At 34.5% G+C, this 24,840-nt stretch overlaps 2 protein-coding genes across 2 annotated transcripts; one reads left to right on the top strand and one right to left on the bottom strand.

Moving 5' to 3' along the window:
• Positions 1-182: 182 nt before the first annotated feature.
• On the top strand, positions 183-23,053 carry LOC122406044 (uncharacterized). The gene is made up of 3 exons (XM_043411198.1): positions 183-227; positions 21,593-21,855; positions 22,961-23,053. Exons 1-3 carry the CDS (start codon positions 222-224, stop codon positions 23,034-23,036), a joined length of 345 nt encoding a protein of 114 aa, XP_043267133.1. The 5' UTR covers positions 183-221; the 3' UTR covers positions 23,037-23,053.
• LOC122406043 (uncharacterized) lies at positions 9,882-10,856 on the bottom strand. The gene is made up of 3 exons (XM_043411197.1): positions 10,728-10,856; positions 10,470-10,647; positions 9,882-10,001 (listed from the first exon to the last, which is right to left on the bottom strand). The coding sequence occupies exons 1-3, from the start codon at positions 10,851-10,853 to the stop codon at positions 9,889-9,891; spliced, it is 417 nt and encodes a 138-aa protein (XP_043267132.1). The 5' UTR covers positions 10,854-10,856; the 3' UTR covers positions 9,882-9,888.
• Positions 23,054-24,840: the final 1,787 nt, after the last annotated feature.

The following is a 24,840-nucleotide window of genomic DNA, read 5'->3' as shown; positions in this document are numbered from 1 at the left end:
GGTATGCATTCTTCAAAATTAAAAAGAGTGCTCAGTAAGCTAACGTTATTTCGAGTTGTCGTCACGTTTGAGAAAGATGTCCTTTCTTACGAAAAAGTGCCCGTCGAGAAATGATGTGTTTTCTCATGTAGAACTGAAGTTCGAGTTGGCGTTTTCTCGTTCAGTAGGAAATCGAGCGTCCTTGACATTCGGATGTACTGTGAGTAGTGCAGGTGCATCGAATGAGTGTAAGTATAAGATTCTGCGGAGTACAGAATTTTCTGTATTCAGCGGTAAGAGACGCTGAGTCCATAAGAAAACTTTTCAAAAAATAGCTGGTGTGTCGCAACGGTTCAGAACTAGTATCAATTTTGTACGTGTGTAGTTGAACGTTAATGGACGATTCTCGGAATTTTATCAAGACGAATTTTTATCCTTCGACATTGTACAGGTGTGCGTATATTACGTTTCGAAGCAATGGGAACGATCTTGTATTGACCACGAACAGCTTATTTTCGTCGGTCAAGGGTAATACTCCGAAACATAATAAACAGTTTTCAGTTCGGGCTCAACGCTGGCCTTGCGAAATCAATGACTATATACTATCTTGTCACAACGGCAGAAATGGAAAGTTTAAGCAGTATACCAGTGTGAGTGCTGAAGAAAGTGATATCGCAGAGTAATCTTAAGACCACCGGCAACAAAGCAGAATTATTAGTACGACTGGTCGAAGCTGATCTGAGTAATTCATGGCTAAAAGAAGTCGATCAAACTTTGTTGATGAATAGCTCGGATGAGGCAGATACATAAGTGGCCTAAATAGTACAGGTCTTGCAACTTTGATGGTGGGGGGTGGCCCATGATACGTCCCGAAAAAATAGCCGCTAGAGCGGCGTAACGTGCGCTTCATAGGACTGGTAGATCAGATGTGGCGAAATCATAACCTATCTTTTGATTGATATGCGTTTATCAAAATGAATGTTTACAGCGACATAAACGATAGTACAAAATGCTAATGAATAAACTGTTTGCATATAATATTACATGTTTTATGAGCATAAAGAAGTAAAAACTTCAATTCCTTATGCCTTTTCCTTAATTGAGCAGTAAATTTCAATCAGTTCTAATGAACAGGTAACATTTTCGTTCAATTTGATTTAGAATACTGGTTTGGCATAAAGGTTCTACTCTATACTCATAATCATGAGAGTCGTAGCTCGAATCCCACTCCGACATGTATTTTTTTCCACGAATTTTTTAATATAATTTCATTGTATTCTTTTTCGATTAATTCATTTACTTTCTTCATTCAATCATTTTATCATTTCTTTCTTCATTCATTTTATCAAATAAAGATTTTTACAATTTACTTTTTGATTTATACAAATCTCGAAACCTTTCATCTCATTTATGTCGTTTTATAATAATATAATAATTTTATAATAAACTTTTGTCGTTTTATTGATTCGTTAATTTCGATAACTTTTTTTTAATAACGAATTTTTTTTTACTTTCAAGTTCTCCTGATGGGCGTATTTTTTCATACGCAAACGAACATAATAAATATTTGAATAAGACAGAATTTCTGAGGCGTATTTTGAGCAAGGGAAGTTAAATTTGTAAGAAAACAAAACTTCATCGACAGTGCAATCGAAAACATCGACATGTGACGCGTATTTAACAAAGCAGGATTCTGCGTGAGAAATCAATTTGAAAAATTGCAAGTTAGCGTGGATCAATCCTCCTCTGGATTTTAGGTCGACCAATTGCGACACTGAAGATGTCGTTGAAGAGTCTGATCTGATCGCTTTCTGGCAAATTGTACATGTTTTGTAAAGCTTTAGAACTTGCTTGCACAAATAACCTGTGGAATCCAAAAATATTAACAAAAAATATTTCTCGAAAGCGAATGAAAATAAACGAGGCGAAATACAATACTCAGCAAATCTACAAAAATATAACTAATGCATGCAGTAGCAGTTCAGAGGTGAGGAATTTCAGAAGGAATTTTTTTAGTTAAATGCAACTGAATAGCGCGAAGTATAGAGGATGGATATGTGGGCGCGATTAACTTAAGCCATTGGAAAACTATATTTCCAAAAGTCTGTGTCAAGTCGCTGCCAATTCTCTGCATAAAATGTCTGATGTCTACAGTGAATTTATGCCTTTTTGTGAATTAAATAATGATAGGAAGAAACATCTGTGACATAGTAAATTATACAGTCGAGGATGAGGGACAAGGAATAATCATGATCTGCATGATACTCGAAAACGTCATTCGCTTCCCTATCGTCATTCTCCAAAATTTTGTCGAGCTTCGCCTGCATTTCACGCCGAGACTGTGCACTCTTCTCTTCGAGCTTGTGGCCCCAGGTCGCTTTGAGTTCTTGCAGGGTTATTAGAAGTTGAGATGAATGCGATTCTGAGACAGTGAGTTATCTGATTCTGAGTGATCGTTACATCCAGCGGCTTGACGGATTGTTCCAAAAAATTTCTGAAAACATTAATCGAATACGTGTACATTTCAAGTGATAATACTTAATTATTAAAAAATAAAATGATAATTACTGAAAAATACCTCCATGTTATCTTGATTGACTTTTCCTGTCAAAAGATATTTGAAATCGAATTTGTCAATGAGGTAACAGTACATTTCTATTGTCGATGTCAGAGATATTCTCAAACCTCTCGATGTTTCGCTGATTAAAAACTTGTCAGCTGTTATTTGACCCCTTTGTACAGCCATTTCCAAGTCGTTGAGCCACTGAAGTTCATTTTGTAATATCTGTTGATGAAAGTAGAGTTAACGATGAAGAAAAAAATCTCATATAAAGGCAATTTTGGGTAAAGAAACATTCAATGTTTACCTTAAAATCCTTATTTCCAGGAGTGAGTCCTTTATTTGGAGTTTTTCGATTGAGGGCATCGAACATGTCATTCATGTGTTAACAGAATTCCATTGTTTCTTCACACCCTTTGAGCGGATCATCTGGATCGTGCGATAAATAAAACCGTAATCCTTGCACAACCGAATTGCTGAAAACCTGTCAACGTTAAAAATAAAAATAATCAAATTAAATGATAAGAAATAATAATTCTGCATGAGATAAAAAATTTATGCGAAGTTATTACAAATGAGTAGAAAGAATATTACTTGAGTTGTTAACCGTACTCGCATTTTCGAAGTGTTATCCAAGACAACATGCCGTTGCGTTAGTTTCGGACAAACTCTTGCATTTCCAGCGTGTCGAGTATCGAGATTGAACAAACTGCTGATGTAATCCCACCGTATGTGATTCTTCAACGAGATGATCTACAAAATCGGTACCATAAACATTGTGTATATAACAATATAGGAGAGAAGTGTGCTATGTAAATGACTTATCTAGTTTTTTGGTTTGTTATATGGATTGAGTCGAAATCAAATATTCCGCGCTTTTCATGATCGAAGCATAAGCGAGAGTGGGATCGATGGCCAAATGGTCATCCATTCCGCTCTGTTTCACTAATCAGTCAGTCGTCTTCGAACCGCCAAGGCAGAATAAGGAAACAAAAAGGGAACTATCCGTCGTCACTCATTATCAGCTCGGGCCTGGAACAGGAATTCAGATCAGTATCGAAACTCAGATTCGACGAGTATATTTATATATTTTTATCTTTCCCATAACCCGGATTCAGAGTTGCTTTTTATTATGAAATGCGGTAGAAATAATGTAATAGTCGATTGACGATATTGACGCTTATTGTATAAAAGAAAATAATAAAAATAAAAGAAAGAAAGATATTACAGGTTCAAGTGATTCAATCAATTGGCTCAAATGAACGAAACGTTGTCAAATAAATACAAAAGTGACGAGTACATCGGATGACGAATGAAAAAAATTAAAAACCTAATGATATGTAAAAAAAATTACGAAACGAACTGTAAATAATTTCAACAAAACAATTGAGAAAAGCTTTCACGAATCATGAAAAAATATTATATTTAGAAAAAATACAAATCCGTAATTATATTATAAGGGAAAAAAAAATTCGAATAGAACGTGAGAAATTCATTCCTACGGGAAGCATCCGGAACTTGAGAAAGTTCTAGCGAATCAAAAAGTTACCAAAAAATCGCATCAAAGGTAAAAGTCATTTGTCAGTCTATGGTGGCAGAGACTTAGAGAATAAAATCGATTCTCCTCAGACTTTCAGGATCCCCTGGTATTCACAATATTCGACGTCGATTTCGTATCGGTACAAATTATGTTTAAATATGTGCTAAAAGTACTTGTCCGGCCCATCACTTTTCATTCGAATTGTTCATTCAAATAAAAATCAAACTAGACCTTAATTAATGCGTTATTTTTATGGAACTAGTACCATAAACTTCCCCTAGGAAAAAAAGGTTGGGACAAGTACATTGATGGTCCCTCGTTTGCTAATAACTCCATCCATAAAAAAAACTTAAAAAAAAATTTTTTTTTAAATTGTCAAAAAAATTATTTTATGAAAAAAAATACAGAACAATTCGAAAAAAATTTCACAAATATTGAAAAACATTATCTTTAAAAAAAAACTAATCTGTATCTATTTTTTAAAGTGTCAAAAGAATCAAATAACAAGTAAAAAATAAAAAATCGAAAAATCGCGCTTGAAATCATTTTGGAAACCGATGCCTCATTCTTCTTATTTGATTTGAATAGCTAAATCAATTAAAAAAAATTCCATCTAATTCACATGCAGCATTAAAATTTATTATATCAATTCGAGGCCAAGTATTTTCTAACAAATTGAAAAATTTACCATTTGAATTACGTGCAGCACTAAAATTTATTATATCAATCGAAGGATAAGTAATTTATGAGTAACTCCAAATTTCAACATTATGGAATTGTTCTAAGAAGCTTTTAAATCCAAAAAAATCACATGCAAGCTAGTCATTTCTTACTCTATGGTGGCAGAGACTTATAAGAAAATCGATTCTTTTCAGACTTTTAGGAGCTTCTGATATTATTCACAATATTCGACGTCAATTGGATCGATACAAATTATGTTTAAATTTGAGTTAAAAGTACTTGTCTCGCCCATCACTATTCATTCACATAAAAATCAATCATAAAAAAACGAAATTGTATGGCAGCACCCGGTTAAAAATTTATTGAAATGCGATTTATTATTCTTTAATGTTTTTAATAATAGTATAGGTTAGTTATGCTGAATGAAATTCGTTCGCTGGAAGAAGTGAGAAGTAAAAATTGCCGTCATTGCAATACAAACTAGGGAGTTATTTTGGAAGCTTGAACATATTTAATGTGCAAAATGTTTTTTATTTATCGATGCTCAATAACATCCCATGTATATTACAGGACAATTTGTTTTCATTCTTATTAAATTAGTGCAATTAAGGGAAAATTACTTGAAGATAACTCTCTAAATTCCCTCTGCATGAATATTTGTGCTCCATCAGTTCTAAAAAAGCCCTGATTTATATTTGAATAAACAATTTTAATGGAAAGTGATGGGCGGGACAAGTACTTTTATCTTACATTTAAACATAATTTGTATGGATCCAATCGACGTCGAATATTGTGAATAATATCAGAAGCTCCTGAAAGTCTGAAAAGAATCGATTTTCTTATAAGTCTCTGCCACCATAGAGTAAGAAATGACTAGCTTGCATGTGATTTTTTTTAATTCAAAAGCTTCTTAGAACAATTCCATAATGTTGAAATTTGCAGTTACTCATAAATTACTTGTCCTTCGTTTGATATCATAAATTTTAGTGTTGCATGTAACTCAAATGGTAACTTTTTTCAATTTATTAGAAAATACTTGGCCTCGAATTGATATTATTAATTTTAATGCTGCACGTAAATTAGATGGAATTTTTTTTGGTAACTATTCGATATCGCGGCACCAGCGATGATCGGGCTGAAATTTTTTTTACGTCTTTTGTATGACCTGTGAACAATATAAAAAGGTTTTTTATGTAGGCGCATAACGTTTTTTAGGTCGAAAACATTATTATCCTTATTATTATTATATTTAACACACATTTGACTCTCAGTCTCACTTTCACTCGTCCTCCAACTCTGCAATCGTGACCCCAACAACCCGAACAAACGCAAACAACCGAACAAACCCGAACAAACCGAAACAAAAAAAGCGGTCGCAATGAGATGGATGTGCACGACGGAAAAGGAAATCGGCGATGTAGCCACTCATATGATAGTCTCGTCGTCGTCAATGAAGGGCAAACGAATCCGTCAGTTCCTGACATGCACGCACACACACACACACACACACGCGCGCGCGCGCATTTTGTGTTTTGTTTTGTCTCGTTTGTTTTGATTCGAACATCATCATGTCGATCATCATGGGTTCATGAGTTCTGTAGCTACACACACGCACACATACACACACACATACATACGAGCGAATTCATTTGGCAGATTTTGTCGAACAAAATTTGTAAATTTTGTCAAATTTGTAAAACAACCGAAAAAATAGTTTTATTTTTTTTTACGACCATGCGCCTGCTTAATATGACTGGCTATGGTTTAACGAAGTTATTAGGTAACATGAAAAAAAATTCACCCCGATTATCGCTGCCGCCGCGATATCGAATATTTACCTTTTTTTTTAATTGATTTAGCTGTTCGAATCAAATAAGAAGAATGAGGCGTCGGTTTCCAAAATGATTTCAAGCGCGATTTTTCGGTTTTTTATTTTTTACTTGTTATTTGATTCTTTTGACACTTTAAAAAATACATACAGATAATTTTTTTTAAAAAGATAATGTTTTTTCAAGATTCGTGAATTTTTTTTCGAATTTTTCTGTATTTTTTTTATAAAATAATTTTTTTGACAATTTAAAAAAAAAATTTTTTTTATAATTTTTTTTATGCATGGAATTATCAGCATTAACTCTCAGCGGAGGCAAGGATTTTTTTTTCTAACGTTTCAGAATCCGGATTCGAAAAAATCTCTAACCTTTCTAAATATTTTATACCATCAATCCGTATGTTGTTGACAATTTTCGGTTTATTTTCCATGACATAACACTCTTGAATTCCTCGGCCTTTATTTCTCTTTTATTCTTCTTCCCTTTTTTCTCACCACTTTCATTAAATTATTGTCCTGTTTTTATCGATTTTCTACAGAACCGGAAAAAATTGGAACAGTGTCGATGAATTGTCACTTTTGCGATCTTTATAACCTCATCATTCATCATCTATTAGTATAAACAACACACCATACGTCATACGTCACGAAAATATATAGGTATATACTTGTATTATGTCACCAGAAAAACAATATATAGGTATATAAAATGTATTATGGCACCAGATTTGTCACTAAATAAAAAACAAATAAACATCAAAAATGTGTGCGAAAATCCGACCCATTTTTTGATGCTATTAAAAAATAAATCAAGAGACGCGGTAGCGGCTCGACGCCAAGTATTAAAAAAAAAAACGAAAGTGTAAAAGAAAAGTCAGCGCGAGCCCTGCCGCACTCTTATATACGCAAATATGTCGATTTATGACGTCATAACATTTTTCAAACCGTTCTCACGGATAAACCATTGTAGTTAAAAATCTGAAAATTAGTGATAATTTTTTTTCGATTTTTCTCTTTCAATTGATCCTTATTGCAAGTAAATCCGTTTACTCAATCCCGAGATATGATGATTTAAGCAATTAAAATCGAATGTTTCGGTACGCACTAGTCGCTTGGAGTCAGAAAGACTTAAGTAGCGTTTGTTTACCTTTGGACATACGTCCTTTGCACGAAACGTTACATTTGTCCCGTTTCGTTTCGCCCAGTCCACTGAACGCGATATCCCCTCTACTCGCGCCCGATCGAACGCGAGAGACAGCGCGCGAAGACTCGTTCCCTCTCTCTCCCACTCGTCGTAGCGTGGCGAGAGATCTATACGCATATCCAAAAATGTTCTCACGTTCTTTTTAATGCTACTGCACCGCTGGTTTAGATATTTGGATGCAACAAGGCGCATTTTGAAGAGAAGACATTTAGCTTTATTTTGGTGTATTCGAAAAGTCTCTACGACTTTCATTACGGGTACTACATCGTTTCAACAAACATTGATATTTTCGTTCGTTTGCTTTCTTTTTCAACTGGGGCGCAAGTTCAGATAAAACAATTTGTCTCCTCAATTTTCGATATATTTTTTTTATTTTATTTTTCAGCGGAACCTCGAGTACATTGATTGTGGTAACTGTAGTAAAACAATGGGGTTTTTTGGAAAATTCGGAGAGAAAAAATTTTACTTCTTCAATTCCAACACATTCAAATTTTATCAGATTTTTTTGCTAATTTTTGTCAACCAAAAATTTCTACATGGTACCTTAATAAATTGATCTGGAATTTTCGAGAACTATGGAGCCGTATTAGAATATACAGAGTGGAAAAAATTTCATTTTTACTTTTGATTTTTTATTATTAACCGGTTGACTAGTAAGCTTTTTTTTCTGGTTTTCGTGCCAAAACTGGCACGAGTCAATAAATTACCGAAATACATGAAAATTTGTTTCTTGGGATTTTCGCGGTTGCTGATTTCATTCCCAATCTTAATTTTCATGTAGCTACCTTCGAAAAGGATGAAAATAAGGGTTGAAAGTGAATATTTCTGATTTGCTAGCGGCATGTTTTTATATTATATTACATGGAAAATCCAAATTTTTTAGGATGAAAATGAATAAAATTCACTATCCCCGAGGGGGTGAAAAATGAGGGATAGAGGTAAAATTTTCAGATTTTTCAATGGGAAATTTTTGCGTTATATTACATAAAAAATGTTCGTTTTTCAGGGTACCAGATTCTTTCATCGAAGTAAAATAAAATTCGCTACCTGCGAAAGGGTGAAAAATAAGGTTTGGGGATGAAATTTTTAGATTTCTTAATAGGGAGTTTTTGTGCTATATTACATGAAAATTTTGAGTTTTTTTAGAACACTAGACTCTTCTATTGAAATGCATCCCCAACCCTCATTTTTCACCCCTTGGCAGATCGGGAGTTTTGGTTTATTTCGATAAAGGACGTTCATGCTCTACAAAAAACATACAGTTTCTATGTGGAAAAGCATAAAATTTCTCGTGGAAAAATCTGGAAATTTCACTCTCAAACCTTATTTTTCACCCCTTAGGGAATAGTGATTTTTTTTTATTTCAATAAAAGAGTTTCGTGTCCTAAAAAACTTGCAATTTTCATGTAATGTAAAAAACGTTCACATTGAAAAATCTGAAAATTTCACCCCCAACTCTTTTTTTTCATCCTTTCGCGGGTGGTGAATTTTATTTTATTTCGATAAAAGAATCTGGTATCCTCAAAAACGAATACTTTTTATGTAATATAGCATAAAAACTTCCCATTGAAAAATCTGAAAATTTCACCCCAACCCTTATTTTTAATTTCTTCGGGGATAGTGAATTTAGTTCTATTTCGACAAAAGAGTCTAGCCCATGTAGGGCTTTACAAAGGGCCCAAGGTCGGCCCAGTACCGGCGGCCACCGCTCCGGTTTTGGCGCGGTAATGGCAGTCAAGACTGGCGGGATGATGGCTTAAGCACGGATGATAACTTCGGTCCGTTACCGATTGCCGTTCTTGGCCAAAGAATGTTCAGCCTATTTCTGGTACATTATAACGGCACGTCAATGGCAATAAACTGTGGGACCAATAATGGCAAGCGTCGCCGAGCCATTAATGGTTCCAATAATTAATCATTAATTAATTATTGTATTACCTAACTGAAAAATCATTACAAATTCAATGACGATTAATATATTTTTGATGTGATAATGATATTTTAATTTTTGGATGCTTCGAATATTACATAAACTTACATTTATTGTAAACTTTATACATTTGAGAAACATATATATTCTTTTGTCGATTATTATTTTATCGCTCTTTGCGACCGCCAGCCCTATCAGTCGCACCAGATAGCCATTTTCCGATTTTTCCCTTCAATCCTTCTATTTCCTTGGAGTCACCGAATTTTTCCAATAGAACATCTGAAAATAAAATAATTTATAATTTATATTAGGATGCACTTTAAGGAGTTTCGGTACAAAAGTCAAAATATTAAGAAATTGATCAAATTTGGTGATAATGTTCTTCAACATCAAGTGCGAAAACACAATTTTTTTCAAAATTTTCTTCTACTTAGTTATCGAGTAATTACGCATTAAAGCAGATTTCTTATGCCCGGAATGTATACCTATATATATGAAAACGCTATGCTTATACACGTAAACTTTAGTGATCAATTACTCGATAACTGTGTAGAAGAAAAATCTTAAAAAATTTGTATTGTCAAATTTGGCACTAAAGAATATGTTCACCAAATTTTATAAAATTCTAAACTTTTTGAAATTTTTTATGTTTTTAGCATGGTTTAGCATGGCAACATTGTATCGCCTGTACCGAAACTCCTTAACTGGATTTTTAAACAAATAAGGGCTAATTTTGATAATATATACCTTGAATGCAGCTAAATACGATCGTTTTGCTAAAATCTTCTTTTCCTACACCGTGTACTTTGCGACCTGTTCCGGAGTAGTGTTTCTCGACGTTTTTGGTCACCGTCGCCAGCATGGTTTTCGCAATGCAATTTTTTGCGCTTGTTTCACCACAAGTCAAGATCCGGTATAAAGCCATCTATAATAAAAAAAAAAATAAATAATCGTTCATCCAAAACTATTTATGGGTGTATTTATATGTGCAGCAACTATTCTTACCAATGCATTTTTCTGGTCAATATTCCCTTCCAGCGAGTTATCGAATCCAGTGAAGATTTCAAGAGTATCGATTGGCAAGGTTACCCCAACACCAGCTTTTGCCTCAGTCATGTTTAAGGATTGCATTTTTGTAGTGGCTGCATTATTGGCAATAATGGTGTTTTTGACTTCAAGTATTTTGGAATTGAAATCATACAGTAAACTTCTTTTAAGGCTGGTCATACTCGCTTGAATCGACAACTTTAATTCTTCGAATTTATTATTGATATATTCCTCAGTGCGCGCTAAAAAAACGAATTTGTCATTAATTATGGATTGATTTTTGAAAAATAGTACTAGAAAATCATTTTTCAGATATTTTTTAATGTCATGAATGTTTCTCAAACTATTTTGCGCAAGACGAATGTGTGACCTCAAAAAATTAAGAAAAAAAAGAAAATCAGAAAATGGAACATGAATAAGACGAAAGCAAAAATATTCGGCTCGGAAATAAGAAAGAAAAAACTTACGATCAGTTATGTTCAGTTGTCCATTGGGGAAATCTATTGAGCCTGTTGTTATCGTTGCATCACGGTCGTCAAGGTTATGCAGCATTGTCTGAAAATCAGCTGTGAACAAAATTACGCGTTTTTAAAAAACCATTGTACCTCGCGATATTTATTCTTGTTTTTTCGTTTATTGATTCGTTAATTCTTTCCGATTGATAATCCACTTTTATTCAGTAATGATTTGTTTTCATTATCATAATTATTTCATAGAATTATATTATGTCGGTTGAAGTTACCTGATTTTTCGTGCTGTTCAGGAACGGCGGGCATCGGTGACACATTTTTCAATGCGTGTTTCACGGCCTTGCGCGACAAAGTTACGGGTACGTTATATTAATTTCATATTGTTATACGTTTCAAATTTTGGACTTTGCTTAATTACACACTCACAAACCTCGTAATTTTTTTTCATTCGTAACCTCTCACCGCTTTCAAGTTCGCTCAATCGATTTACGATTTGCGTCAAAGGCTTTTTCGGAGATTTGACCAGCTTTTTGAAAACCCCGATGAAACTTTCGCCCCAAAAAGCCGAAATATCACATAGAGGAAGACCAGTGTGCTCGACGTCATCAGCAATATGAATCAAATTGTGCATGTTCAGCACCTGGGAATAATCGCCGTATAATGATGGCAGTAAACTGAAAAACGTGCGGAGGAGATTGACAGCATAATTCCGAGCGACCGATATCAAGTCTTCACTGTTCAATATTCGGCATGCAACAAGCAAAAGCATGAAATGTTGATACAAGTCATCCGGCAAAATATTTTTCAACACTATTATCCCACAATAATGCAAAAAAAATCGATATTGCGTCGCTTTCCATTGTGCAATTAGATCGAGGTCAAATTTCTTTCGTTGAAATTCACTAGGGATAGATTGTGATAATGATTTCATTCGATCATTCAATCGGTTAACATCCTGAATTTTCAGACGAGTAGCACTGTTTCTCGATGTCCATTTATCGATGAGATATTTCATAACCCCGCAAAGGAGATGCATAGAATCGAGTACAACTGATCTAACTGGATCGAAGTTCAACAAAAGAAGTAGTGGCGATTCTATATTTTGTTTATGATGTTCGTTTTGTCTTTTTTCTGTGAACGATTCTTTTGTCCTCAACTCACAATCCATCTCTAGATATACACGTGTGACGGTTTTTTTTTTACTCTTCTTCCGAAAATTATTCGTTGAGACTGACACGCCTTTAGTCGTGCATCTCTCGCAAACGAAAAAACCTCCCGGATTCTTACAACATTTCAAGAATGCTCGCGCAGGAGTATCCGCGATAACTACAAGAATTTTGAATGTTTGTTTTCTTCCATGAATAGTTAAACCATTTTCGATTAATTGGTTTGCTTCATTTATAAAACTTTCCATGTATTCTGAAGCGCTATGTGGTTTAGAATCGCCACAAAATATTGCAGCAACGAAAGGTTTGGTCACGTAATTTTTGTGAATGACTTTGATCGATATTGGCCAAACTTGCATTTGCGAATTTTTGAACAGTTGCATTCCATCTACATGTATCTGGACAATAATTTCATTATCAGTGTACTCAACTGAAATCACCTGTTGCAAGCCGTTTTCAATTCCCAAATATATAAACTCACCTGTCGTGCCCCTGGAACTCTGCATTTGTTGTAAGATTCTTTTATGTTTTGGACGAAATAAAGTTTGTGCAGTTTTTGGCAAATTCGAAAATCCTTCACTCCGCAGTATCGATAACAAATCGGTAACTACATTCAAGCGTAATGAATCCAAATGATTAAGCCCCCACTGTCTTAATTTATTTTCCAATCCAACTTCATTTTCTGAGCATTGCGATATTACACTAGAATGCACGCTGTCATTGAAACTATTATTTTTATTATTCTCGCCAGTACAAACACTAGTTACACTGTTATTTACACTTTTATTTACACCAGCGATGAAATCACAATCATCCTCGATCGAGTCTACATCTCGGATAAAACTCAAATCGATATCATGCTTGTCATGATAGAAATCACTTTCGTTGCTACCAGGTAAATCATTTATAGTAGCGGAATTTTCATGTTGACGATCATCGCATTTTTGTTCCGAATTTTCAGCTTTTTTCAATTGACGATATTTTTTCAATCTGTAATATCTCCCGGACATGACTAAACAGATATGTGCGTTCTCTTCGATACGTTCGAGTTAAAACTACAGTGATATATATACAAAGACTGTTAGAATCGTACTGGCCAAAGATGTTTTTCAACGCATATATTACCCGTGACGGATCATAACACTGACGGAAAGGTACTTTAGTGTCCGCCTCTGATTTTGATAATTTTTTTCTATGTTATAGTCCATCCAAAAATAAGAGACACGTATTTTTTTTTATCGGCCGAAAGTTATTTTTAAGGGGTGAAATCAACCCTCAAAGTTCGGCATGTTTTGCGTCTGGTAGAGTGTTTCATATAGAAGCACTCAACCGATCGAAACGAAACCAATTGCAAAATGTTTGGCATGTCAAATAACCCATATGACATGTCCATCTTCTTATGCACCCTTACGGCAAAGGGGTGAACCACCCCCGAATGTTCAGAATTTTTTCGTATAACAAAAACTTACAATCCGATTTTAATAAAACAAACGCCATTTTGCAGAGCAAAAAAAAATAAAATCGACGTGTTTTCGGGTTTTCCTCAGATAAAAAAAATTAAGGGGGTAAAACACCCTTAAAATATCAAATTTTGTTTTGAGCACTGGCCCCTTCCAGTTTTAGTATTCTTTTCATAGAATGTAGCTTATCAAAAAATAAGAAACACGTATTCTTTTTTATCGGCCGAAAGTTATTTTTAAGGGGTGAAATCAACCCCCAAAGTTGGGCATGTTTGGCATCTGGTAGAGCGTTTCATATGGAAGCACTCAACCGATCGAAACAAAACCCATTGCAAAATGTTCTGCATTTCAAATAACCTATATGACATGTCCAACTTCTTATGCACCCTTACTGCAAAGGGGTGAACCACCCCCGAATATTCAGAATTTTTTCGTATAATAAAAACTTACAATCCGATTTTAATAAAAGAAATGCCATTTTGCAGAGCAAAAAAAATGGACGTGTTTTTTGGTTTTCCTCGGATCAAAAAAATTAAGGGGGTAAACCAGTCCTAAAATCTTGAATTTCACTTTGCGCATCGAAATGTTGACATTCAATTCATATGGTTCCTTTATCATTGCGTATCGACTTATATGTTTAATAATATTTATTTCACATATTCATTGGCTGACATCATAATCGTATAGAGAATCGAATACTTTGACATGCTTTACGTGAGAAGTGTTAGTTTTCGTTCTACAGGTTCTACTATGACATCTTTAAACGGTTCTTGAAAATCTAATGTCGTATCTTCCACGATTTCTAACCGATTGAACTCTGCCATAGAAGCCTTCAGAATTCTCTCGAAACTTTCTTTCAATTCCACTTCATTATTGTTAACAGGACTGTTAGGAATGTTCATTACTTCAAATATAAGAAGCAACAGTCTTATTACGTTCATTGGGTTGATAGACATGTTCATGACAATACGTTATTCACAATAGCGGACAGGATAGTGATAGATAAATAATCAAACAGCAACTAAACTTCTGGAGTAATATAAAGTCAGTTTTAGCTTCTTCATCTTGAGTGGGTGGCTTAATCTGACATCATCACAAAAACAGATTTTTTTATTTTTTCGGATATCTCTCAAGCATTAGGCTGAGCGAGCTGGCTTTTTTAAGAATACATGGCTACGAGCCGCTATAGCGATTCTTGATATGGATAAGAATATGGCAAGGCTTGAGTCAGATTTGTTTGCCTTCTGGGCGGGGAATTGTCAATGCGGCTCTCGATATTTGAGTTTTATTTTGTTTTCGTAAATCATTCAAAATAGAAACTTATATAAATAGAACGAAAACTAACACTTCTCACGTAAAGCATGTCAAAGTATTCGATTCCCTATACGATTATGATGTCAGCCAATGAATATGTGAAATAAATATTATTCAACATATAAGTCGATACGCAATGATAAAGGAACCATATGAATTGGATTGTAAACATTTCGATTCGCAAAGTGAAATTCAAGATTTTAGGACTGGTTTACCCCCTTAATTTTTTTGATCCGAGGAAAACCAAAAAACACGTCCATTTTTTTTTGTTCTGCAAATTGGCATTTCTTTTATTAAAATCGGATTGTAAGTTTTTATTATACGAAAAAATTCTGAATATTCGGAGGTGGTTTACCCCTTTGCAGTAAGGGTGCATAAGAAGTTGGACATGTCATATAGGTTATTTGACATGCAGAACATTTTGCAATGGGTTTTGTTTCGATCGGTTGGGTGCTTCCATATGAAACACTCTACCAGATGCAAAACATGCCCAACTTTGGGGGTTGATTTCACCCCTTAAAAATAACTTTCGGCCGATAAAAAAAAATACGTGTTTCTTATTTTTTGATAAGCTACATTCTATGAAAAGAATACTAAAACTGGAAGGGGCCAGTGCTCAAAACAAAATTTGATATTTTAAGGGTGTTTTACCCCCTTAATTTTTTTTATCTGAGGAAAACCCGAAAACACGTCGATTTTATTTTTTTTTGCTCTGCAAAATGGCGTTTGTTTTATTAAAATCGGATTGTAAGTTTTTGTTATACGAAAAAATTCTGAACATTCGGGGGTGGTTCATCCCTTGGCCGTAAGGGTGCATAAGAAGATGGACATGTCATATGGGTTATTTGACATGCCAAACATTTTGCAATTGGTTTCGTTTCGATCGGTTGAGTGCTTCTATATGAAACACTCTACCAGACGCAAAACATGCCGAACTTTGAGGGTTGATTTCACCCCTTAAAAATAACTTTCGGCCGATAAAAAAAAATACGTGTCTCTTATTTTTGGATGGACTATAACATAGAAAAAAATTATCAAAATCGGAGGCGGACACTAAAGTACCTTTCCTTGTGAGCGCGTAGGCATCGCTTACGAGTATCCTCGTGCGCACATGCACACGCGCACGCACACGAGCAGTGTATATGTGTGAATACACAAGGGGCAAGCGGAATAGAGGATACATACGGGTACGTTTGGGACGGATAGAAAATAAATCCAAAGTTAGGAATGAATCAAGGAATAATAGCAATGAATAAATAACCTGTAATTATTACTAAACCAGAGGTTAATCATCAGCTAATGAACTTTATAAAAAGTGTAGTACGAGCATTTTGGATTTTTATTGGCAAATATGTCAAGAGACGCGGTAGCGACTCAACGTGAAATACTCTCATATATATATATATGCCTTGAATTTCTTTAAATGCTATATATATATATATATATATAGCAGTCATTATTAACTTTATCAGTCTGTGACTGATAAAGTTTACTAGGCCGACCATTGGCTACTATTCATGGACCCAGTATTGCATTATTACCGGGAAATATCGTAAAAATTATTCAAAATTTTCGGTCATCAGCCGACAACGGCCCGAGACTGATAAAGTTCGTTCGCCCGATCATTGGCTACCATTCAAGAGCCGACTGTCGGTTGGATATTGGCAAAAATATTCTTTTTTTTTGTACGGCAGCCGATAAACGCCCAAGGACGGGCCAAGCTTGGCAAAATATACTCGGCAAGCCATACGTGGGCCAAGCATTGGCCCTGTTGTCAAGCCTGGTGTTTCCTACATGGGAGTGTGGAACTTGGAATTTTCAGGTAATATCGCATAATAACTTTCCATTGAAAAATCTAACAATGTTAGCCTTAACGCTCGATTTTCACCTCTTTCAAGGTGAAAATTAAGCCCGGAAGTCGATTCGGCAACACAAAAAATCCTTGTAAACCCTTTTTCATCCCAATCGGTTAAAAATTAAAAACAAGATTTCAATATGTACGCATATCCTACATTATTACCAGAACTGACCCGACTTTTTTTGTATATACCAGTCAACAGGTTATTCGCTCCGTGCGCGTAAAGTAGTGCGCTCGCACTACTTTGAAAGTGAGCGTGTGTCGTATATACGTGTTCCCTCAAAAACGCCGGAGTTCCTAAATGGAACTCCGGTGGTGCTGGCAGTATGCATGAATACACTAATACTATTAGTGCAGTAGTATTAGATTTTTGGCTCCGCCCACGTACACAGAGCAAATACGTGGTATGAGATGCCAATGCTCGTTTTTTAAAAACTTGTGAATTTCGTGAATTGTGAAAAAAAGTGCTGTACACCAAAGGTAGTTTCTTTGATATGAGACAAACATTTTATGAGTACTTTTTACTCAATTCATAGTATTTTTTCTATGAGTTTCTCAAGAATGCATTTCAGTGTTTCGTGCCATGTCTTATTATAAAGAAATCGATCAATAAAAAATTCAAAAGCAAAAATGACACTTTTTCTACGTTGAATATTCTAATACGACTTCATGATTCTCGAAAAACCTAGATCAATCCATAACTGTTTGAAGTAAAAAATTAAAAAAATCTGATATCATTCCCATGAGCTGAAATTGAATCGAGCCGCTACCGCGTCTCTTGAAAAAGGTAAAACTTTTCTCCTTCAAATTTCATTAAAAAACCTCATTGTTTCAGAGTTACGACAATCGAGGTACTTGAAGTTTCACTGAAAATTGCACGGCGGAAAATGTTAAAAAAAATTTAGTGAATAAACAATCGCTGACGCGACTCTTTTTACGCTTGAAATATCGTGTGAAATTTAATATTTCTCGCGATACGCGGAAATTTTCAAAATTTTTCTTTTGCTAAAAACGCGATGGTTGAGCGAAAAAATCGTTTCCAATAAAAAAATTGAATCTAAAACCTCAACTTTTGAGGATTCCCTCGTAGAATTGAGGAGAAAAAATTTCATGTGAAAACGCGGTCCAATTGAAAGGGGAATCCAACAAACCAAAAATCAACGTCTTTCGAAATGACGTAGCACCCGTAAAAAGGGTCGTAATGACTATTCGAATAAACCAAAGTAAACCAAAATAAAACAAAGTAAGCTCTTCCCTTTAAAATGCTCCTTCTTGCATCCGAGATCTAAACCAGTGGCCTAGTAGAAGAAAAAAGAGCGCGGAACATTTTTGGTCTTTTATTCGGAAATTTTTCCTCGGTAGTGAAAACACTTGAAAAAAAGTAAAAAAAAAAGCGCGACAAATATTGAAAGACCGCAACCTTAGTTTTGAATGATCTTCACATATTATCATTGTTAATTTGAAATTTTCTTCCTCATTATTTGTTTCATGATAGGGAAAAAAATATAAGACCATTCTAATATAGACAAGATTTACATCATTTGAAATTGACTAAACAGTTTTTGTCCGTCAACATAGAAAAAATAAATATTTAGTAGCGTTGATTGCTTTCGCCATCTGAAGGTAGTTACTCAACTTTAAACAAATCATTTGTAAAAAATTTTTTGGACATAAGAAAAAATGTATAATTTTCCAAAATATTTACTAATTGTCACTCTTCTAAAAAAAAAGCGAAATCACTATAAAAATACTTCAAAAAAGTAAAAAAAGAACGCCAAGTATTAAAAAACCGCCCCTCTAGTTTCGAATGATTTTTACTATATTTTCAGTAAATGAAAAATTTCCTTACCCATTATTTATTGCTAATATGACATAGTAGGATGAACATAGTAGGATGATCAAGATAAGAAAAAAAATATGAGATCATTTTAGCATAGCCAAGGATTTTGAATAAATTTCGATTTCTGCAAAGAATCATGTTACACCTCCAACTGTACTGGCTAAAGAGTTTTGTGACTTCAAGCGTTCCCAGAATGATTTTGCGATTAAGATATTGTTATTCTAATTTAATGCACAAATTCACTGTCAAAATTACACACAAACTTGGCGTGGATGGTTTTCAAATGGAAGCTCGGCGAAGGAATGCTAATGCTCCATCCGTCTGCATCTAGAGCGAATTTCAATGCCTACTAATTCATTTGTTTCTTATTTCGTTATCCTTCATCCAGCCACGTATGAATTTTTTACTTGTCTACCTATCCATATACTGGTTCATCACAAGTATTCTGTATCCCATTCTCTAATTCATTCACCAGATTGTCTATTTCTTTTATTCCTAAAACCATACTTTCTCCACATTCTATTCGTTTGTTGATTCAATAATTTAAACCATTCGCCTGGATATTTATTGTGTAATAATTCATTAAATCATTCATATTTGCTAATTATTTTATTTTCTTCATTAATCTCTTTCGTCTATACACTATCTCAGGAATCTATTTTATTCATCAAACCATTAATTTTGAATAGTATATTTGATTAATCGTGTCTTCCCGAGCTTCCATTTGAAAACCATCCACGCCAAGCTTGTGTGTAATTTTGACAGTGAATTTGTGCATTAAATTAGAATAACAATATCTTAATCGCAAAATCATTCTGGGAACGCTTGAAGTCACAAAACTCTTTAGCCAGTACAGTTGGAGGTGTAACATGATTCTTTGCAGAAATCGAAATTTATTCAAAATCCTTGGCTATGCTAAAATGATCTCATATTTTTTTTCTCATCTTGATCATCCTCGTATGTCATTTTAGCAATAAATAATGGGTAAGGAAATTTTTCATTTACTGAAAATATAGTAAAGATCATTCGAAACTAGAGGGGCGGTTTTTTAATACTTACCGTTCTTTTTTTACTTTAATTAATATCTCTTCAATGCGTTGAGCTACACAGCTCGAAGAGATCGCAAACGAAAGACAAAAAAAAATAAAAAATACGTCAACGTATAATATTCTCTGAAGTACTGTAATTATTTAATTATTAAAGAAACAAATTTTCAAAATTTTCGAAAACAATTGGAAACGCTATCGCTCCTGTAAAGACTCTCTGGCAGCGACTCGTCATAACATAAATGTACTTGTCTCAGAGTCGCTGCCGCGACTCTAGATAAATAAAATGTTACGATCTTTTCTTTTCATCATTATGAATTTTGGTCGACGAATTGTTTACAAATTTTTCTCTTCATTAAAAAGTGTTGCCAAGACTCTTTACAAAAATGATGTTGTAAAGTACCGTAAAGAGTCTCGGCGAGACTCTCAGCAAGGATTTAAAAAGAATCATTGCTGAGAGGAGTTTAAAAAACCCAATTGTATTTAACTATTTTTTATTTTTCGTAAACATGTAAATTGCATATTTTTTACAATCAAAATATTCGATTTAGGGATCGAATAAATTAGATCCAGATGATTCCAGTGTTTTATCTCTTGTCGAGCTCACCACAAGCTCATCTCCGGCTGACGTAGAAATAACTCTATTGTCTGTTACTCCAATCGTGGTGTTCTAACCGTTGTGAGTACCCCATCGCTCCCGTGATTCGTGAGTAGATCCGGACTCGTTAGCCTTCTGTAGGCGTCATATTTTACATTGTCACTCGGATATCTTTCCCTTTAAGGATATTTTTGTAGCATGTAGTGTACGTATTGAAATAACGTTTTTAATTTTCACCCGATTTCGACAAAATTTGATAATAACAGTTTTTTGGGTCGCTGGTTCCGCTTATCTGAACTGAGGGATGAAAATCGAGGATCAAGGATGGAATGATTAGATTTTTCAATAGAAAGTTTTTATGCTATAATATTATAGAAAATGTTTGTTTTTTAGGGCACCAGATTTTTTTTATTAGGTCCCAGAAACTGCCATGGGGTTAGTAATAAGGGTTGGGAGTAAACTTCTGTGATTTTCACAGTTTAGGTTAGAGCTTTTTAGGACACTAAACTCTTTTATCAAAATTAAACAAAATTCATTATCCCCAAAGGAGTGTAAAATAAGGGTTAAAGGTGAAATTTACAGATTTTTCACTTACAAGTTTTTATGCTATATTACATGGAAACTGTTCATTTTTAGAACACCACACTCTTTTATCGAAATGAAATAAAATTCGAAGTTTGTGAGTATAAAAACTGGCAAGTTAAAAATCTGAAAATTTCACCCACACCCTTATTTTCCACCCCTTTGGGGATAGTGAATTTTGTTTGATTTACATACATAAAAAAGTCTAGTATTCTAAAAAGTTTCGAATTTTCATGCAATACGACGCTTCAAACCCTTATTCTTACCTCTTATGTCGCGGATACCTAAGTCAAAACTAAATTTGGGACTGGAATCAGCAACCTTCGTAAGCGCCCAGAAACAAATTTTCGTATATTTCGGTGACTTATTGACCCGTACCAATTTTGGCACGAAAACTGAAAAAAAGCTTATCAGTCAACCGGTTAATAACACTGCAAGAGTTCTTGAGGAAAAAAATGTTTCTACTTAAAATTTTTCTGGTTTATTTAGATTGGGCCATACCAACTCCCGCAGACGCTGACTACGGCCACATATACCCGATTCCTCCGGACCAAACTAAGGAGACTTTGCCTTCACTCAGGAATGGCTCTGGAGGAATTCGACAATGCCTGGTTTCAGCAGGATGGTGCTCCGGCGCATACAAGCGCTGCAGCGCGAAAGGAGCCGGCTCATCTTTTTGAAGAGAGGGTAATTGAACGTGGCGGTCGCCAAGATTGGCCCCCATTTGTGGGTGTACTTTTACGTTATCTTGAGTGAGCATTCTCTACTTAATTTTACTTGACTCGATTTTTTTTTATGTTGCCCCTTGATAATTTTCGGCGAACGCTTATACGTATACATCGAATCAGCGATGTGTTAGTCATTTTTGCATAATCTTGAGCCTGTGCAAAGTTTTTTCTCAGCAATTACGATACTGAACGTGTTGGTTTCGGGCTCATTTGAAGGGGATTTTGAACATTAATCTCTAAACCAATTTTTGCTTTACAAAACATCTCATGAGCTTTGCAATTTCAGAAAATGGCATGCCAGTTTTACCCCCACCACCGCGAATCGTTTTATTCAGAGAAAGTATACTCTGCGAGAGCCTCAGGCCAGCAGACGACAGGGCTGTCAATGTAATTGTCCCGAGACTCTATCGAGTCTCTTGATAAGTACCCGTCATGCGGCTGATTTCTACGAACCTTTCATCAACGCTTCAAATTTCGAAAACTCGTCTTTTACTCTCTTACTTTACAAATAAAGGTTCTTGTTTTCATACAAATCTCATCCTATAACTTTAAAATCATTATTCCCTTCCACTCCAATATCCATTCCAATATGCGGATAAATATTGAAGCATATCATTAACCCCAGAAGCAGAAATGCAAGCAAATGCATATAATAACCGCATATCAACGTAAACAATAAAATGTCTACCATATACATATTCATCTGAATTTTTGAGGATTTTGATTTGTATTTTAACCCACAGTGGATTCGTTTAACTTTCGAGTGCTTAATTACGGTTCCTCGCGTTATATAAAAAATAAATACAGTTGTCTGCATGAAAATGTTATAGGAATATTATGATTATTGAATATAATAGTAATTACAAAAATAAATATCTTAGATGCGATGATCAGTGTTACGAAACAATTGCTAAAAGGTGCATCTGGAAAAAATTTGGCTATGACTAGCACTGGTATTTTTGTCGGTATTGGCATTGGTATTTTTGCAATTATGATGAGTATTTTTATGAATATCTAGAGTCACAATAACGACTCAAGAATGATACATTTTTCAAAGCATCGAAGATTTTTTCAAGACTCACAAATAAATTAATTTATTAATGAGAGGTCGCTTTATAATTCGTTACAGGGAGGACCGAGTTCCCAACTACTTCCGAAGATTTTCAGAAACTTATTTCTCGGGTGGGGATCAAATATTGGAATGACTAAAATTTCGAACAGCTAAAATCTTGAGTTTATAATCTTCGAATGATAATATGGAGACAGATAGATTCGACTGGAGCTTTAAATGCCGAAAATAAATAAAGCAGAAACTGCAAGGTTCGAAGCACGTTTACATCGAAAATAGAATGTAATCATCGCCCATAAGACGATGACTAAAATATCGATTTTTCGGAAATTCCACTATCACTCTGTCGATTCATAAATCACTACAGTCAGCGATACTGTGAAAATTTACAATTTTGAAAACATAATAACGAAACACCAAATATTACTGAGGTTGAAATACTGAAACACCAAAAAGTCGAACAGTCAAAATAGCGAAACGTTAGAGAGTCGATCGATCAAAATAAAGAAAACCAGTGGAGCCCCAAATATACGCGTTTCACTCCCTCACTTACTCAGACCGGTGATCTCCAATTTTAAACATCGCCATTTTGACTTTCGCCTTTTCGAGCTATCGCTATTCTGCATATCTAAGTTTTATAAGCTCGAAAAATTCACTTTCGATTTTTTGCTACTCTATATTCTGGTCCGTCTGTAAAAAAATTACTCTCCATTTTGAATTCGAAAATATGAATTTTTGACATTCAAATGATCTGTTAAAATTGCATTCGAAATAAAAACTATTGAAATATATATTTTCGGGTAAATACGAATTCAAAGAAGGAATTTTTGATTAAACACGCAATCTGCTGAATATTCCATCGGGAATAAGAATTTCGAATTACTTATTTTTCTCCAAACCGATATTACAACTTTAAAAATTTCGAAATATCGACCGTTCTACAATTCAGTTATTCGACATATTGAACCCTATTACTCCGATAATTAAATAATTACAACTTTTTAAATTTGTTTGACAGTTAAAGATACGGTTACAGGTAAAAAGACTAAAGCCCCTCCTCTCGTTTTTCGTATTTATTGTCATACACCAGTTGGGGTCATCAGAATTTTATCATGCAGTCGTTCATTAATTCTCACAACCTCAAAAACTCCTGTGGAATATATTAACAATCTTCAATTTGTAATTACGCGGTGTAAAAAATACCCCTTGTCATTGACAACCCCGCAACAATTTTTTTTCCAACTTATTCAAAGCGAAAATTGGCACATTTTCAAACCACTCGAGAAGGGACGGCGAAAGAATCAACACATATGTCAATAAGACCATCTCAGCGGTTGATAAGTTGGAACTCATCCAATTGCATCGAAATTACGGGATATCGTTTTTATCGGCAGCTCATATTTCAGGTTTGAATTGGATTCTTTCGATTAGTGCTGCCCTCCAAAAATTTGAAGAACCTGATCAGTAAATGTACCATATGGCATGAAGAAGATTTGCTTAGATAGTGGTTAATAGCTTTATTGATGAAACTTGCAAACACAGTCTTTATAACAAGGAACAAGAATATCAATTTTTTTGACACTTGAAAAAATAATTACAGATTAGTATTTTTTTAAATGTAATGTTCTTTCAGGATTTGTGAATTTTTTTTTAATTGTTCTTTTGAAATTCTTTACAGTTAGTTTGATAATTTTTTTTATGAAATTTTTTTTCACATTTTTCGTGATAGGATCAGGAAACAAGGGACCATCAATGTACTTGTCCCAATCTTTTTTCCCTAGGGTTAATAATAAACGAGAAAAGAATGATTTTACCTTACTATTAAAATTTAAAAAAAATGCTGAAAATTGAAATTTGCAAATTGCTTTCTCAGAATCGTCAAGATGCACATTGCTCAAGATGCACGATGCTCAAAGCTTACTCTATGAGGTGCTATATTT

Source organism: Venturia canescens, chromosome 2 (genome assembly GCF_019457755.1).
Source record: "Venturia canescens isolate UGA chromosome 2, ASM1945775v1, whole genome shotgun sequence".
In the NCBI taxonomy this organism is placed as follows: Eukaryota; Metazoa; Arthropoda; class Insecta; order Hymenoptera; family Ichneumonidae; genus Venturia; species Venturia canescens.
The sequence above is the reverse complement of the archived record's forward strand: the minus strand, read 5'-3'. Positions and strand labels throughout refer to the sequence as shown.